The sequence below is a fragment of the Sceloporus occidentalis genome, unplaced genomic scaffold (genome assembly GCF_023333645.1).
Source record: "Sceloporus occidentalis isolate IW3139 unplaced genomic scaffold, rSceOcc1.0.p SCAF_10, whole genome shotgun sequence".
Classification (NCBI taxonomy): Eukaryota; Metazoa; Chordata; class Lepidosauria; order Squamata; family Phrynosomatidae; genus Sceloporus; species Sceloporus occidentalis.
In genome coordinates, this window is record NW_028316990.1 from 24,980,779 (window position 1) to 24,997,943 (window position 17,165).

Sequence of the window (17,165 nt, forward strand, 5' to 3'; positions counted from 1 at the left end):
CTTTGCCATTCGAGACTTATTCTGTGCAAAATCCACCCATAGTTTTGCATAGAAAACAAGGTGGGTTTTTTTTGGCACAGAAAATAATAGTTTTGCACAGGAATATTACTTTCAGTATGGAAAGTGCTGTCTTCTGCAGAAAATGCCACAATTGGTCTTACTCCGTGCCAAATTTGCACACAGCTTTGCATAGAAAACAGTATTATTTGGTGCGGGAAGCATCCCTGTGCCTTCCCTTGTAGTCAAAATGACTACAGTTTAGAAGGTTAGCAATATTTGTCTCGTTGTGTGTGTGTGTGTGTGTGTGTGTGTGTGTGTGTGTGTTTTGTTTCTCTTTTTTATTCCTTGCGATTAGGTTAAATGGATTGGACAGTAATTTGTAGCCAAATTACTAAAAGGGAAGAAGGAAGTAGATACATTGGCTCTTCCTGGAGAGTCTTTACAAGTTGCAGCAACAAATCAACGAAGCTGTCCATGCAAATTGTAGCAAGCTACTGCTTTACAAAGTGTATTGGTGATTGGCACACAACCTTTTCCTCTTGCCTGAAGTTGAGTACACCAAAACCAGAGAATTTGCACTTTTTGGAGGTAATCAATGAGAACAGGGATTAAAGAGAAAGCCTTGAGAGATAGCAATCCAAGACCTCCATAGAGCTTGTGGACCACAAACTGAGAACTTCAGGTTTTGTGCATCAGAGGCGCTCTACAGATGGGTGTAATGGGGCATCATCGTCACGTGTGAAGGGCAGCGCTTCCAGATGCCCCTCGCCCCTCACACGTGATGAGGGCATCAAAATGGCGGCGGCCTGTACAAATGGGCAGCCCTTTTGACACAATGGACGCTTAGCATCCGCACGTCACAACGCCATTGTGACATTGCGAGTGCACCATTGGCGCTTTTTGCGGGTTCTTTTTGCGGCATGAGGAGCCGTGCAGTTTGTCCGCTGCAGCTTCCTCACGCAGCAAAAAAAGGCGTGGGCAGACTGCCCTTTTTGGATGGTCTGTACCCCGCCAGAAATTTCTTAAGGTGCAAAATTTGGGAATACCTAAATCAAGACTACCCTGTTGCTCTTAGATCACACTTTCTATTTTTGACTCGTAATTGAACGGCACCAAATCCCAGTCAGGCTTTCCTGTCTGTCTGACTGTCTATTACTTCCATTAAAATGTATTCCATTTTGGAATTAATTCCAGCTCAGAAATAATCTGCCGCCTGTAGATGAAGTGGCGGCGGCCTGACACTGTTTATCTGTTACCTTCAGTTTCTCTTTTTATTCCATTTAATGAGTCGCCTTTATTGCTCGGCGGCGATTAGTAAGGCTAAATCCTCAGGATCACAGCTCCGGTGGAGGTGGGATTCACAGTACAGCAGGTGAAAGATACTAATTCTTTTCCAAGGTCCTGTTATAAATTGCTGTGATTCTTGCCGGGCGAGATTTGACTTGAAAAGCTCTTGGATTTTTTCCAGCTGAGGTTTGGTAATGCCAGAGTTGGTTATTTTTATACTCTCTGTTACTTACAGACAGGGAGGGCTAAATAGTTTGGCAGAATTTAGGAGCCTAACAAAATTTATCTCGCTCTGTGTGTTATGTGTTTATTCCTTGGGATTAGGTTAAACAGACTGGAGAGGAATTTGATTTTGAATGGAACTCATATTAAATGACCCTTTGCTGTCAGCCAAGGCATTGGAGAGTATTTAGAAATCAATTGCTAAGTCTTTGCCACCGATGCCCAAAGAAGACAATAATGTAAACTTTGGGACTGCCAGTTTTCATGGAAAAGAGGATGCTCAAATGAATAGTACTGCATATACAATCTTTTTGCATGTGTTTTGAGAGCAGACCTCCTCGCTAGACGTGAACCAGCTTTTTGACCATTCTTAATTAGTTTTTAATTTTGTCCGTTTTTAGGACTTTCCTTTTGGCTTTGACTCACTTTCTCAACGGAGAAAATTATTAATTCACTGAGTTTGCAGCGTTGTTCTCTCTTAATGGAAATGCTGGGTGCTTTGCAGGAGCTCAAACACTAATCGTTTTGACATTTAGTCTTACATCTGTGTTTCCTGGAGCTAAAAACAGAAGTCGTCCTACATGAAACCTAAGGCCTTAAGTACAGTTTGAGTTTCCCTTACCCGAAATGCTTGGGACCAGAAGTGTTTGAGATTTTGGATTTTTATCCCTAGATTTTGGAGTATTTGCATATACATAATGAGATCTTGAGTCTAAACCTGAGTCTAAACATATGTTTTATATACACCTTATTCACATAACCATACAATATTTTAACAGTTTTGTGCATGAAACAAAGTTGGTCTACACCGAATCATCCAAAAGCGAAGGTGTCACTATCTTGGCCACCCAAATACAAAAGGTTTTGGATTTTGGAATATTTCAGATTTCAGAAATCTGGATAAGGGAGACTCAGTCTGAATTCTTTTGCAATCTGTCCTGTAATGATTGTATAAGTTATATAAGTTATAATGATGATGCAGGATTTCAGCCATTATTTGTCGTACAACTGTGCTGCATCTGTTTTTGGCCCCAGATCTGAAACTGAAAGACTAGAAAAGAAAAAGATGCTGATCCATCATTACAAAATGAGGATGCTTTACACAAAAGGCTTTGGCCCAGATGCCTGAGTTTTGTAAAGGAGAGTTCTGCTAATATTTCCTCAAACTCCTCCAATAAAAACTGAAGGCTTCTTATCCTGAGAACAAGGCTATGACAATTGCCTTTCTGCCATTGATATTTACTTGGTCCTACATGCAGTTGCAAGTCCCAAGTACAGAAGAACTATTGAACCAAGGAGATCTAAACAATTGTTGACTTAGCATTCATCGATCGACTCTAGTTAGGGCTAAAAACTGGAGCTAGGACTGTACATGTGGTTTAAATGGGCTTCCAAACTTTTCCAATACCGCAAGTGAGAATGGCATTCTTTGGATTCACTTTATTGGATACACTTTACGAGGGATGCATAATCGCCAGCTTTCTGGCACAAATAGACACCCAAGAGATCGACAAGAGAGATGAAGATTTCTCTCGCGGAATCACGAAAGCGTTGTTTTGATTCTGCGGAAACCCAAGCAATCCATTTCCCTTGCAATAAAAACACTACCCTGATTAAAAACAGCCGTTCCCACCAAGCAACAACTAATTACATTGATAGCATATTAAGAGAGTATGTAAAATAACCAGAGGTGCACCGATAAATCAAGCAAAGTAATTATATAAAATTGAAGCATTTTGTCTAAAAGTGGGATAAAAAGTTGTCAGGGAAAAGGTGTTATTTATTTCGGCGCCCAGCTAATATCGCAAGAGCAAACATCCAGGCAGGTGAAGTGTATCAAAATATTAATTATATGGGCTCATCTTCGGGCTTATAATAAATGTTCTCTCCCTGCCTTGCTTCAAAGGCATTGCTCAAATAAGTTACTGCAGAACGGTTTGAATTATTCAGAGGTATCTGGCTCATTGCATGGGGAGTGCGCTGAAAAATCAAGAGATATTTTGACAGCCGGATGGTGCAAAAATAAAATTTATTACTATTATTAGTTTAAAACAAGACATTTCCATAATTTTAGTTTATGTTTTCGCAGGCTCCTGTTTGGGCTCCTGACTAGAATTCAGTACTTGACAGTGTGCATACGATCACAACTTATAGTCTCAAGTGATCTGATGTGTTTCAAGGGTTTGGGGTTGGGTTTTTTTGCTAATTAAGGTTGGGAACACACTGGTGCTGATTTTAGGGCTCCGTAGGGCTGTGCGTCCATACGCACCTGTGCATCATCTTGCCATACCCCCGCCACATGGGGTGCATGACGATGATGCGTGGACGTCTGAGTGCCCAAATGGTGCTTGTCGGAGGTGTCATCATCATGGCATGCGAGCGCCATTTTGATGCCCTTAAAAAGAAGCTGCCTAGAGTGGCTCCTTTTTAGGGAGTGTGTCAATGCTGCGCCATGCGACTGGTGTGGCACCGATGAGAGGCAAAAACAGGCAGCATGGACTCATGTAGAATACATGGAAATCCCCTTCAACAAATCCACTAGCCTCATCCAAATTCCTGTTGGCAACCAGCTTTCCGGTTTCTCGGATATCTTGCTTAAGACAGAACTTGCACATTTGCTTTAAATTTAACTCACTGCACAAGCTTAATGGCAACTTTTAATTTCAGGCACCTTAAAAACAAACACTTGTGATACAAACATAATAATAATAATAATAATAATAATAATAATAATAATAATAATAATAAATAGTCTAGTTGCAATGTGATGTACTTAGTCTTTTGTTCTTGTTATATGGCTTCCAGTTGACTCCATTTTATGGTGACTCTAATCTAGGGTTTTGGGGGGTGAGATTAATTCAAGTGAGGTTTGCCATTGCCTGGCGCCTCATCTGCATTGCAGAAATAATCCAGTTTGCCACCACTTTAACTGCCCTGGCTCAATGTGATGGCATTCTGGGAAATGTAATGGGTTGTGTGGCACCAGAGCAAAGCAACAACGTTGTAAGAGATTACAACAGTGTATTTATTTCTTTTTTCCTTTGTAAGGGTGTGCTTGAAGTAGCAGTAACTTAGGTAGTGAAGGTTGCATAAGGGAACATCGAGATAAGGATCAGCAGAGAGAGCAGTTTGGGAAAGGATGCATTTTTGGAATTATCTTAACAAGTTTGCCCTGAATTTGAGCTCTGGTAGCTTCAAGATATTATCTCTCCACTCCCTCTCATATATATGTGTGTGTGTGTGTGTGTGTGTGTGTGTGTGTGTGTGTGTCAAATCAGATTATTTCTGCATTGCATATGTATGTGTATACACACACATCTACACACTGCAGATATACATACATACACACACACACACACACACACACATCCCTCCATATTTGCTAGGGTTAAGAGCACAAGACCCCCGTGAATATGGAAAAACAGCAAATAACAAAAATACCATGTTTTTACCTGAGAGGACACCTCTCTAGGGATCTTTGGTTTCTCCAGTGCAACTCTGTGGTCAACGTCCGACAGACACTGACCATAAAATGGCACTGGAGTAGCTACAAAGGCCTAGCAGAGTATTCTCTCTAGGAATCTCTAGGTCTTTCAGTGCAACTTTTAGTTCAAGTTGACCATAGAGTTGCACTGGAAGACCTAGATATTCCTAGAGAGAACATATTAATCAAATCCGTGAATAATCAAACCCGCAAATATCAAAGGCGCAAATATGGAGGGGTGTGTGTGTGTGTGTGTGTGTGTGTGTGTGTGTGTGTGTGTAAAGGAAATTATTGATCGCTTGTTTGGTAGTAAATCTGATCTTCTCTAAAGCCTTTCGTCAAGCAGCCTGGAAACCACACAATTTTTTTTTTGTATTGTTTAATTGATTGCCCTTTTTCCTTTTCTGCCCTTCGGATGTGGACCATTTGGTTGCTGCAGTCCTGGAGTTGCCGGAGATCACTTCTTTTGGGCCGTCTGCTTCAACCCTTAGTCACCTTCTTATCCATGGCAGGTGGGCAAAGCCCATCATTCCCCACCATGACCAAAGATGGCCACCTGTTAGAATCAATGAATCATGGAATCCTAGAGTTGGAAGAGACCACAAGGGCCAACCCCATTTTTCTGCCATGCAGGAAATCTAAATCAAAGCATCCCCGACAGATGGCCATCCAGCCTCTGTTTGAAGACCTCCAAGGAGGGAAACTCCACCAAACTCTGAGGGAATGTCTTCCACCGTGAAACAGATCTTACTGTCAGGAGGTTCCTCCTAATGTTGAGGTAGAATCTCTTTTCCTGTAGCTTGCATCCATCACTCCATTGTGTCCTGTTCTCTGGAGCAGCAGAAAACAAGCTTGCTCCCTCAATATGACATCCCTTCAAATATTGAAACAAGGCTATCATATCACCTGCTGACCCAGGGAAGAGTGATGGGAGCTCCCAGATGGCTCTTGCAGAAACCAGATCCACTTGAGCCTATTCTGTCCGGTGTCGGGTGACTCTCCTCTCCTTCATGAGCCTAGGATCCAGCATTGAGCGCACCAGGGCTTTTCATTTCATGAGCGTTATATTGGCTTTTGGCCATAATTTTTTAAAGTGCATGCTTGGTATTGTTTTACAACAGAGTGCAGTTTAGCATGCAATGGTTAAACAGAAGGGGTGATTTGCTTTAATGTTCCTTTATGGGAGAACGGCTGAATTATGAAGCAGGAAAAATAGAATGTTTTCAGCAGTGTAAATAAACAGTAATCAGAGGAAGTAAATCATCGTCTTTTCTCCTCTCACCTCCTCCTTCTCCCTTTCCCCCCCCATCCACAGTTTATGCCTTTGTGCATTGTTGGGTTATTAATCTTGATAATAGAAACGGGGGAAGAAACGTTGCGCTGAAAAATTGGAGTTGATATAAAACGCTGATGAATGAGCAAAACAATTGTGACTTCCTAATGCTTATCTGTGCCGTATTTTGACACATAATGGTGCTAAATTGAAAACTTGTTGGAAAGTAACAGTTCTATCCTTTGATGCTTGTATTTATTTATTTATCTATTATTCTCATAGTTGTGCACATCCAGGCCCAATGCTTCCAAGGGATCCCAATGAGAATTAAAAATTTTGGACCTGAAAAATGGAACCTTGGGGTCGCTTGAATAATTTAATCCCGCCATTTACCTCGGTGGGAGCTGGCTGACAGCAAAAACATGTTGGGCGTATTTTGCTCCGCTCATTTCGATGCCATAAACAGCAGTGGCTTGTGGTGTCCATGTCCTTGGGATCTTGAATCCGGTCTATGTTTTATTCTGAATGTACAGTGCGGCTGCGTCATACATAAGTGCGCTATGCGCGGCTTCCAGCATGCGCTGGGAGCTGTGCCGGAAAAGCTTATTCTCTGCTCCAAAAGGAATAATGGGGCACATGCCTGTGGTGTGTGGCCCATGGCATGCTGGGTGCAAGCTGCAGGAACAAGCCCCATTGTTTCCAATGGGGCTTGAGCTTATGCGGAACTTCCCTTGAGTGGCGGGGTCTGGAATGGATCCCCTGTGTAAGGGAAGGGTCAACTGTAAATGGGTACTGAACCCCTTTTTGGGGGTGGGGTAGAGTTCAGAGCCTTCCATTATGTATTGCTTTGGTTTTTTACCCGTTTCAGGTTTGGAGGATGTCTATAGGCGAGAAAAGGTGGCCACGAAGAGTCCTTGAAAGGGAAGCATTGTTGTCCAGAATGGGTTGTGGTTCATCAATGACACACCTCAGTGGTCTCAGTTGGGAGCTGTATGTGACCACTAGTGGGGTTTTGTCATTTTCTCTCTTCAGTATGTTCCGCAACAGATTACTCCTGGGTACAAGTAAAGTTGGTCCTCCATTTTCATGGGGGATCCGTTCTGGACCTCCCCGGCGAAAACGGAGACTCGCCGATAATCAAGATCCATAGGCTTGAATGGGGCACATGCCTGCAAGCGTGTGAGGGATGCGTGCCGTGGGGGCACTCCCCATTGAAATTAACAGAGGTTGCCCCTCTGTGAATATTCAAGACTGCGGATATCAAGTCCGCGAGAACGGAGGGAGACTGTATTGCTTTATTTGTTGATTTTTTAAAACTTCATAAATAAATAATAAAATATGTATTTATATTCTGCCTCTCCCTTCCGGGATCTAGGCGGGTAATAACAGTCCAATAAAACAAATATACAGACAATAATAACATTTCCCTAATTCCCTTAACCTTCCCTCCTTCTACTGAAAATATACATAAACATCAAGATACAACACAATATCCCCAAGTTGAGTGCTACAAATTTTGTAACTATGGATCGACCCAGGTCGAATAATTCCAAGAGACCATCAGGAGAGGCGGTGAATGGATCAATTTGGTTAATGCAGTTGGAGGTTAGTCTGGAAAGGCCCGCCAGAAAACATCCGTCTTTATTGCCTTTTTAAAAGCCTCCAAAGATGTAATATGGTGGATCTCTTCTGGCAGGTCATTCTATGGTGGGACTGTAGCTTGAGCAGTGTTTATTGCTCAATTCCATGGGTTTGGCATGCTATCTTGTGGTTCTGAGCAGATGGCTATACAATATGGATCTGCAGGTGTGTTCAGGGTGGAAACTGGAGGCATGCAAAAGACAATCCACCAGAACATCAATGACTTCCATGCAACCATCAGTCTCAGCCTAGAGCTATCACCAGAACAAGTTCACTTTTTGGCCATCATGGTACAGCTATGAAATGGACATTGAAACACCACACTATATGACAAACCCACTGATCACTACATGTACAGTGCACCCACGTCATAAGTGTGTGTGTCATACATGGCTTTCAGCATATGCTAAAAGCTGCGCACTGGAAGAGGCAATGCCACATGCACCTGTGATACACATGCTGCACTGCAACACGGGCACGAGCCCCATCGTTTTCAATGGGGCTCCACCATACATGGTATTTCCCTTACGTGGGGGGTCCGGAATGGATCTCCTGCACAAGGGAAGGACTTACTGTACTTACAAGTTTCTTCAGGGGTGGCTTACCATTGCTTTTCTGTGAGGCTGAGAGAGTGTGCCTTGCCCAAGGCCACCTAGCAAGTGCCTTATCTTTTAAGCATGCCTTCAGTTTCTTCTCATATTGGCTTCTGCCTCTGATTTTGTATCATTCGGATTGGCCACAGTGCTCTGAAAAAGAACCAAAAAGAGAAATATAAGACTTAATACCTGGGTTTTATGTTTTGTCTTGTGCTGTTAATAAAGATGCTATATTTTTTTAAATGCAGTTTAGGCTTTGAACTCAGGGACTGAAAATATGCTGCAATGGGGGGCAAAGAAAGAAAGAGAAAGGGGAAAAAAAGAAAGGAAGGAAGGAAGGAAGGAAGGAAGGAAGGAAGGAAGGAAGGATACCTCCCGAATGTATTAAAGCGCTTTCCTTGTGCCTGCGTAAGAAACTGGAACTATAATGAAACATGTTGAGACACTCTTCAAGTATCCCTGTATCTGTGCCACATTTAAATATAAGTGAGTGAGTGAGTGAGTGAGTGAGTGAGTGAGTGAGTGAGTGTGTGTGTATGTATACATACATACATATATATATATATATTGGCTACATCTCTCTTTCCCGTTCCATTGCAATTCCCCTCCGCCAACACTGTGGCCTTTTCCCCTGTTCATTTGACCTGCTGCTTCTGAGGATTTCCTTTCAGTACAGAGAAGAGCATCTCCTTTTGACAGACAGTGCAAATTAAGAGATATGGCTAAGGCTCGGGAAGCTGGATGCCGGAATCTGTCCCTTGGGTTTTCATTTACAACCAGGGGCTGCTAGAGACACAATTACCGCCGACAGAAACCCAGAGGTTAGTGGAAGGAGCCTCTGGCAGCCTGGGCTCACGCTGCGCCGTAATTGGAAAGATGATTTTTAATCAGAAGTTATTCTATCGCCCCGAACATTAGAAATCTCTTGTAGGGCTGGCAGGAAATTAAACTGAGACCAAACAACAACAACAACAGCAACAACCCCTCCCACCCCAAAACACAAAAAGCCAGCCTCAGAATAGAGGTAATGTTCCACGTCGTCTAATCATTCTCTTGTTTTGCTTTCTTCTATAAGGAGACGATAATCTGACGATAACATTGTCTAATTTGGATTTGGGACTGGAATTTTAAATGGCCAGCAATGGTCTCTGGGAGTCTATTTATAAATGGACTGCTTTGGCAAACCAGATGAAATATCCGAGAGGCTCATTTTGCTCCTTATTTTTGACATGGGGCCAATTTTGGAAGATTCGATACATGCACATTTTTAAAGATCATACCCAAATCTTTCCAAATTGTGTAACTTTTAGCAATCACTTCTCAATGTATTTTGTTTTTGTTTTGTTTAAGGAAACTACACAGAAGCTCCATGTAAGTGGAACCTACAGTTTTCTGGAGCGGAGCATCAATTCTGTAAGTTCTTCACTACTCCACTTTTCTCCTTTCTGTTTTGGAGTGCCTGATTTCCAAGCCCTCTTCTGCCTATATTTGCATCTTCAGCTGCATGGAACGAAAGGATTGCCAGGGAAATGGATTGTAATGGGAAACAAACTGTGTTATTTTAATGATTTGTTTACACCAGTTTTATTTAGTGGATGCACTTGTGTGTGTTTATCTGTTGAGTACAGGCTAAAGCGTAAGTGTCTCCTTACTCCCCAAGAAATTCGATATCCCCAATAGACCAAGTTTTTCAGCCGGATATAATGAAATAATGCACTGGCATTTTTGAATTGTTATTGAGTACTTCTTAAATTATTAGATGTATTATGATACCTTTGGATTAAGCTGGCTGTTTCCCTGACTTTTCCATAAACAGCATCATTTCACTGGTAATGCTATAAGAGATGGTGAACATTATGGTGGAGATGTGTTTGGTTTCCCCCCGAGAATGAATTATTATTGTGAAGTTTTGACCACGAAAAGTTTCCACCCATGAACAATGTTATACAAAAACACTCCTCCTTGGGTTTTGTTGTTGGCTCATAACCCCTTAGGCCATGAATATGGCATGCCTCTACATGTTCTGAAGTACATGTTGGTTTTGATGGGGATGAACCACAACTTGCAGAGAATACATAGCTTGGTAGAAGGGGTCATATTTGATGTTCTCAAGGTCCGGCCTTGAGTTTTTAGGATCTACATAGATGGCTGAAGAAACTCACCTCTCAAACCCTGGCCATGCTTTGCCAGTAAATATAAATAGTTCTGAGTTTGATGGAGCAATGGTGGACCTTGGCAGAAAACAGCTCTGTTCTTAGGTCCAAAATTACCTAAGGAGAAGATACAATCATAGATTTGTTTGGAGCAGTCCAAAGGAGAGAAACTAAAATGGTGAAGGGTCTGGAAAACATGCTCTATGACAGGGGTAGGCAACCTGCGGCCCGCGGTCCGGATGCGGCCTGGCAAGGCCTTGGGACCAGCCCCAGCCCGGTCCTGCCGCCAATTGCCGCCGGGGCCTTTGGTTTCTCGCGCGAAGGGCATGGTGGGGCAATTGTCTATAGAAGCCTCAGAAACATGCATTTATCTTAACATTTTTTTAAAAATCAGCAAAATTTTTTGCGTGTCCTCCGTTTTTTATTTAAAAAGTGCCCTCCATTTGAAAATTCTGTCCTACATTTGTTCTGGTTTATTTATTTATTTAATTTCTTTTTTAAAAAAATAAATATTTAATTATTTATTTTTTGGCTTTGGCCCCCCAGTTGTCTGAGGGACAGCAACCCGGCCCCCGGCTCAAAAAGGTTGCCTACCTCTGCTCTATGAGGAAAGACTTAGGGAGCTGGGGATGTTTAGCCTGGAAAAGAGAAGGTTAAGAGGTGATATGATAGCCCTGTTTAAATATTTGAAGGGATGTCATATTGAGGAGGGAGAAAGCTTGTTGTATGCTGCTCCAGAGACTAGGACCCAATGGAGCAATGGATGCAAGCTCCAGGAAAAGAGATTCCAGCTCAACATTAGGAGGAGCTTCCTGACAGTAAGGTCTGTTCGACAGTGAAAGACACTCCTTCCTTGGAGTTTAGTGGAGTCTCCTTCCCTGGAGGTCTTTAAGCAGAGGCTGGATGGCCATCTCTCAGGGATGCTTTGATTTGGATTTCCTGCATGGCAGATTGGGGTTGGACTGGATGGCCCTTGCAGTCTCTTCCAACTCTATGATTCTATGATTCTATGGTGAGGACACAAGAGAAAGCCTTTGGAGAAGGTGTTCCCTACCTCTGGAACTCCTTTCCACTTGAGGCTAGATTTGTCCCCTCCATGTTTTCATTTCACTGGCAAGCAAAAACTTGTTGTTTAAGCAGGTTTTTAATATACAACCGTACCAGGGAAGCGTCTTATGGGAGGGAAGGGGGCTTTATGGCAGGTGTTAGCATCTAGCATTCTGAAGAACTAATGGTGCAAGATTTTCAAAATAGCTGAAATTTTCAAAATAGTTGAAATTCATGGCATGCTGGGTTGACGCTCAAGCAACAGCTATTAACAAGTTCGCGTTCTACTGAAATACCCAATGAAAGCATTGATTTCAGTTATTTAAGCCATGGGTTTCGTTGCAAAATGAAAACATTGCCCAGATTGATAAACTACATAATGCACATATTCCTGTGTTTATGAAGGGCCTACATTCCAGAAAATAGTATAAGTGTGTGTGTGTGTGTGTGTGTGTGTGTGTATGACATTTTTTTCCTGTTATTATTATTGAGTACTCCTTAAATATTATGCGGTGCTATTAGATGTATCATAATACTTTGAGTTCAGCGGGCTGTTTCCATTTTGCATGCTTTTTAATGATATTGTATTGTTTCTAACATGGGATCTCAAATTGTATTGCTTTTTAGCTGATTCTCTGGTGAGCCGCCTTGCATCCCCATCCAGGCGACATAGAAAACAAACCAATAATAGCATTGCAATTCTGCATTGTGGATAGGCCCTTGGCAACTTTCTCCATGGTTCCCTAGAAAATGGTCTGATAAACTGTTGAGGCGCAGAGATCTCATTTATAACAAGAGGTATGCTATATTAAACTCTCCTCTGGCCCACATGAAAAATGCATGTTGCATTTCAGGTGTGTGGGGGAGAGTTGTTTTTTAGTTGCGCTATGGAGTGGCAGCTATTTGTCTTGTGGACACCTTACAAAGCGGCTCCTTTTTCTTGCCAAACATGGCTGTTCCTTCTTAGTCTTTGCTCTCTGACACAAGCCGGTCCATCTGTCTTTGGAGCCGAGCGTTGCGGCAGTTAGCAGTATTTGACACCGTTGACGGAGAGAAGGAAAAATGGCAAGAGAGGAATCCTGTCATCAAGCAAGGTGAAGGTGGCGGTGAGGTTCCCAACCGGTGGGACACAGTGGTCCCCAAGCTCATTACTAGGCCCTTGTGAAGAAGCCAACAATTTATCTATGATTAATATTTTTCCATATCTACACATGCAGAAAGGGATGTGGGGAGGGATAACTGGGCACCTGGAAATGAACACATTTGGATCATGCAAAAGGAAGGTAGGAACAGCAATGTCAGTCTTTGATTTCCAAGACTAGTTTTGGATTTGGATGATGACAGATATCTCTGTGCCTCATTTGTGCCCAACGTTCCTCTTATGGTTGTAACCTGAAGGACATGGTGAATATCAATCTTTTTTCTTTTTCGGGGCTCAGGGGTTGTTAGTATTTAACAGAGCTGAGACTGAAATCCAGCATGTTGCTTGGAAACCAAACCTGGTAGATGAGCTTGCTCCGAAAGCCACCATATGGCTGGGCATTTTGCCCTATTCACCTGTGGCATGACCTACACTTGTAAGATATTACAGTCTATTAGGATGCTCTGCAATATTCTTCTCCTTAGAGTTATATTTTCAGCAAGGTATTGGCAGGTGATCTACTCAGGAGGTATATAAAAGGATGTCTCCTTGGGTCAAATGTGCGAGTTCAATAATTTCAAGGAGTTGGCAGTGTATCAGAAATCTGTGCGCTAAAGTTAACTTGGGAAGAAAAGTGGTACTTTTCTGTATTAGAAGTTGACAAAAAGGATCTGCAAATACATTCAATACACGTTGAGAAACTGGAGCCATGTGTCCAAAGGAGGGTGACTAAAATGGTGAAGGGTCTGGAAACCATGCCCTATGAGGAATGACTGAGGGAGCTGGGGATGTTTAGCCCAGAGAAGAGAAGGCTAGGAAGTGATATGATAGCCCTGTTTAAATACTTGAAGGGATGTCATATTGAGGAGGGAGAAAGCTGCTCCAGAGAATAGGACCCAGTGGAGCAGTGGATGCAAGCTCCAGGAAAAGAGATTCCACCTAAACATTAGGAGGAGCTTCCTGACAGTAAGGGCTGTTCGACAGTGGAAGACACTCCTTCCTCAGAGTGTAGTGGAGTCTCCTTCCTTGGAGGTCTTTAAACAGAGGCTGGATGGCCATCTGTCGGGGATGCTTTGATTGAGAGTTCCTGCATGGCAGAATGGGGCTGGACTGGATGGCCCTTGCAGTCTCTTCCAACTCTATGATTCAGAAGTTATTACTTCCTCCTCAAAGCTTATGAAATTGGTATTGTATGCGTGGGGTAAGTTAGTAAGTAAAAATTATTTTGTTGTTTTGTGATTTAGATTATCACACTGGGGATAATTTTGGCATTAAAGACAGATTAAAGCGTATTTAAAGCATCCTGCAAATAAAACAAAAATGGTGAGTAACTGCACGAATGATGATCACATGCAATTGTGCAAACAAAGTGATATTGCAAATGCATTGTCGCTGAAACCCCGAAAGTAAAAAGATACACATTAATGCTTCTTTGTGACCACTTTAATGGTGGGTTTTGTGCGATGTGTAAAATCGTTTTGCATAATTATGTGATTTTTCCAGGATATTCACGGGATAAACTCCCAGTCTCTTTCGTATGATAAACTCCTTAGAGTCGTTTCCGACTTATGCCAATCCTAAGGCAAAGCTATCATGGGGTTTTCTTGGCAGGACTTGTTCAGAGTTTGCCATTGGCTTCCTCTAAGGCTGAGAGCATGTAACTACTTAGAATGAATGAATGAATGAATTGGGATGTTTTTATTGAAAGTTTTATTTATGTATTGCAATTTTTATTCTGTATTCTGTATTTTGTCATTGCAGTTTTACTTGTACACCGCTTTGATCATTGCGGAAAAGCAGTTTAAAAATAAAACTTATTATTATTATTATTATTATTAATGAATGAGTAAATAAATAAATAGTACAGTAGAAATTTATTGTTAAAAGCTAAAAGCCATCACAATATAAAATATATCCAACCAGCAAATACAAAAACAGAGTTTAAAAAAAAAGCATAAAAATCACCAAAAACAACATGGTAAAGTTATTAAAAGAGATCCATCAACAAAAGGCCAATAATACATCATAAATGATAAAATGATATAACCATAAAACTAGACTGGAACTAGCCATCACTCCCATCAAGAAAGCTAATTCTAATCTTGCTAGCAGCTAAACCAAATTTTGCTACCATAGATGTAACAAATGCATTGTTGCCAGCCAAAAGGACACAAGTCTGCTGAAAGTAAGATCTACCGGAAAGGGATTTCAAAATACAATCAAGAAACCTTTGAATAGGAAATATATACAGAGGGCAATGTAGAAGGTAATGTTCTATATTCTCCACTTCCCCAGTTTTGCAGATACATAAGCCTGTTACAGACAGCCAAAATAAAGCTGCTTCGAGTCACAGTGGAGGTATGGTGTTGCAATGATGCATGTGTCCTAAGAGTCCAGAAGTCGCACCAAAGCCACACTCCAGCCCTAAGGATTGGAGTGTGGCTTTGGTGTGGCTTCTGGACTCTTAGGACGCATGCATCATTGAAACACCATACCTCCACTGTGACTCGAAGCAGCTTTATTTTGGCTGTCTGTAACAGGCCCTAGTCTTAGATGGACAGGAGTGTTATTATATCTGCCCGTCAAATAGGCAGAAGGCATACATTGGAATCTTAGAGCAGTAAATGCTTTTCTAGCAGGGGCCAAAGCAAGATTAATAAAGTAATACTCTAACCCAAATGAAGTCTTGTACAATGGGTACCAAAGAGAAAAAGAAGAATTCGAAAGTGAAAGAAGATCGGCCCATTTGGAAGCAAGATAAATTTTCTCTTTGATCAGTTGCTTGACTCTACGGGTGGCATAATTTGGAAGTGAGTCCACATTAATCTCATAGCTCTGTAATATTGTTCTAACTATAGATTCCCAGGAGTTTGGAGAATTAAGAGATATTTGTTCTGAAAAACATTTTTTGGGGAGCCTAGAATCACTCATGGATAACAACTTTAACCAGAAGAAGGCAAGAGCAGTATGTGTAGCAGCTAGAAGAGTAGATTGGCCTGTTTCTGCTCTCAGAAAGGAAACAGGGGTACACTTAGGGACAGCCAACAGGGATCTTAGAAATACGTTCTGAACAATTTCTAAATTTGAGACACTGTTGTATCTCCAAATTTCTGCTCCATATAATAACTGAGGAACAATTTTTCTTTGATAAACCTCGATAGTAGGTGCTACTAAGTGACCTCCTTGAAGGCTATGAAATTTCAACAAAGAATTTATAGAGAGGGATGATTTTAGCTTTGTAGCAACAAAATGAGTTTTCCATGACAAATTAGATTGAAATCTTAAACCCAAGTAGTTGTAATAGGATTGTTGATCAATAGATTTTGCCTCAAAATTCCACCGATGAAGTTGTTGTTTTTTTTTACCAAAAAACACAACTGATTTCAGTGGTAGGGATTCAGAAATAAAGACTAATATTGGTAGCACAGCTGATAATCATAATAAGGATCAGAAGGTGGAACAACAAACAGAAGAAGTCCCAACAGGACTTATGACTAAGCACTGCCTGGTTACTACACAAACTATAATTTTGATTTTTGAACAGTTATCAGAATTAAAACATAAGCTGGATAGGTTAAGTGAACAAATGGAGATTTTTGAGAAAAAACTAACTACAAGACCTTTGAGTAGTCTTTCTTACCAGCAACCCCAAGATACTATACAATCGATATCTGGAAAGGTAATACAAGAAGACAATGTTTATACCAAGGTTGCCACAAAAACTAACAAACCGATTTCCCTGAAGCACGACTGTTTAAATAAATAAATGTGAGCTGTGTCTTCCTGAGAATGTCCCCCCTCCATTTGCTGAATAACTTTGAAATTGAGAATAAGCCTCATTTAGTTCAGTGCATGCAATGATACTGCAAGTTTGTATGAATAAATAGTTCTTTTGAGTCAACATGTTAAAAAATACTGACATAAAATAAGAAACACGTACACATCCATTTGCAGCAAGACCATCTAACTGAGGAATCCAAGTCTCTTCCTTTATAGAGGACAGTTTTCTATCTATCCGACGGAAAGGTGCTAAAAGATGGCACACGCTAGTGGCTTTTAATCCAAGGAGCAAATGGCCAGGTGATGTTCGGCGAAGGCTCTTTCGGAGACTAGCGCTCAACCCAGTCGAGAATCTGCAACAAAATTTTTAAAGCAAACTTTAAGAATACTTTTTTAATTGTAATAATAAAAAAGGCTGAGCGCTAGAATAAAAGGGGCCCTTTCCCTCCGGTCACCCTCCTGCTGTTTTCGCCTTCCTTAACTTTCCCTGTTAAAAACCGTTCCTCGGATTCACCCGGGGCCCCAGCGGATGAAAGCTTTT

General features: G+C 41.5%; 1 protein-coding gene across 9 annotated transcripts in view; it reads left to right on the forward strand.

Annotated features, from left to right (window-relative positions):
* The window catches only part of RBFOX1 (RNA binding fox-1 homolog 1), a 1,300,148-nt gene that overhangs the window by 490,284 nt on the left and 792,699 nt on the right, over positions 1–17,165 (forward strand). For all 9 annotated transcript variants that reach the window (XR_016282484.1, XM_089540301.1, XM_089540299.1 and 6 more), the window contains exon 4: positions 9,854–9,916. Coding sequence is in view for 8 of the 9 variants with exons in the window: in XM_089540301.1 (XP_089396427.1) it covers positions 9,854–9,916 (63 nt within the window). In the remaining variant the exon portion in view is untranslated. The remainder of the gene's footprint in view (positions 1–9,853; positions 9,917–17,165) is intronic.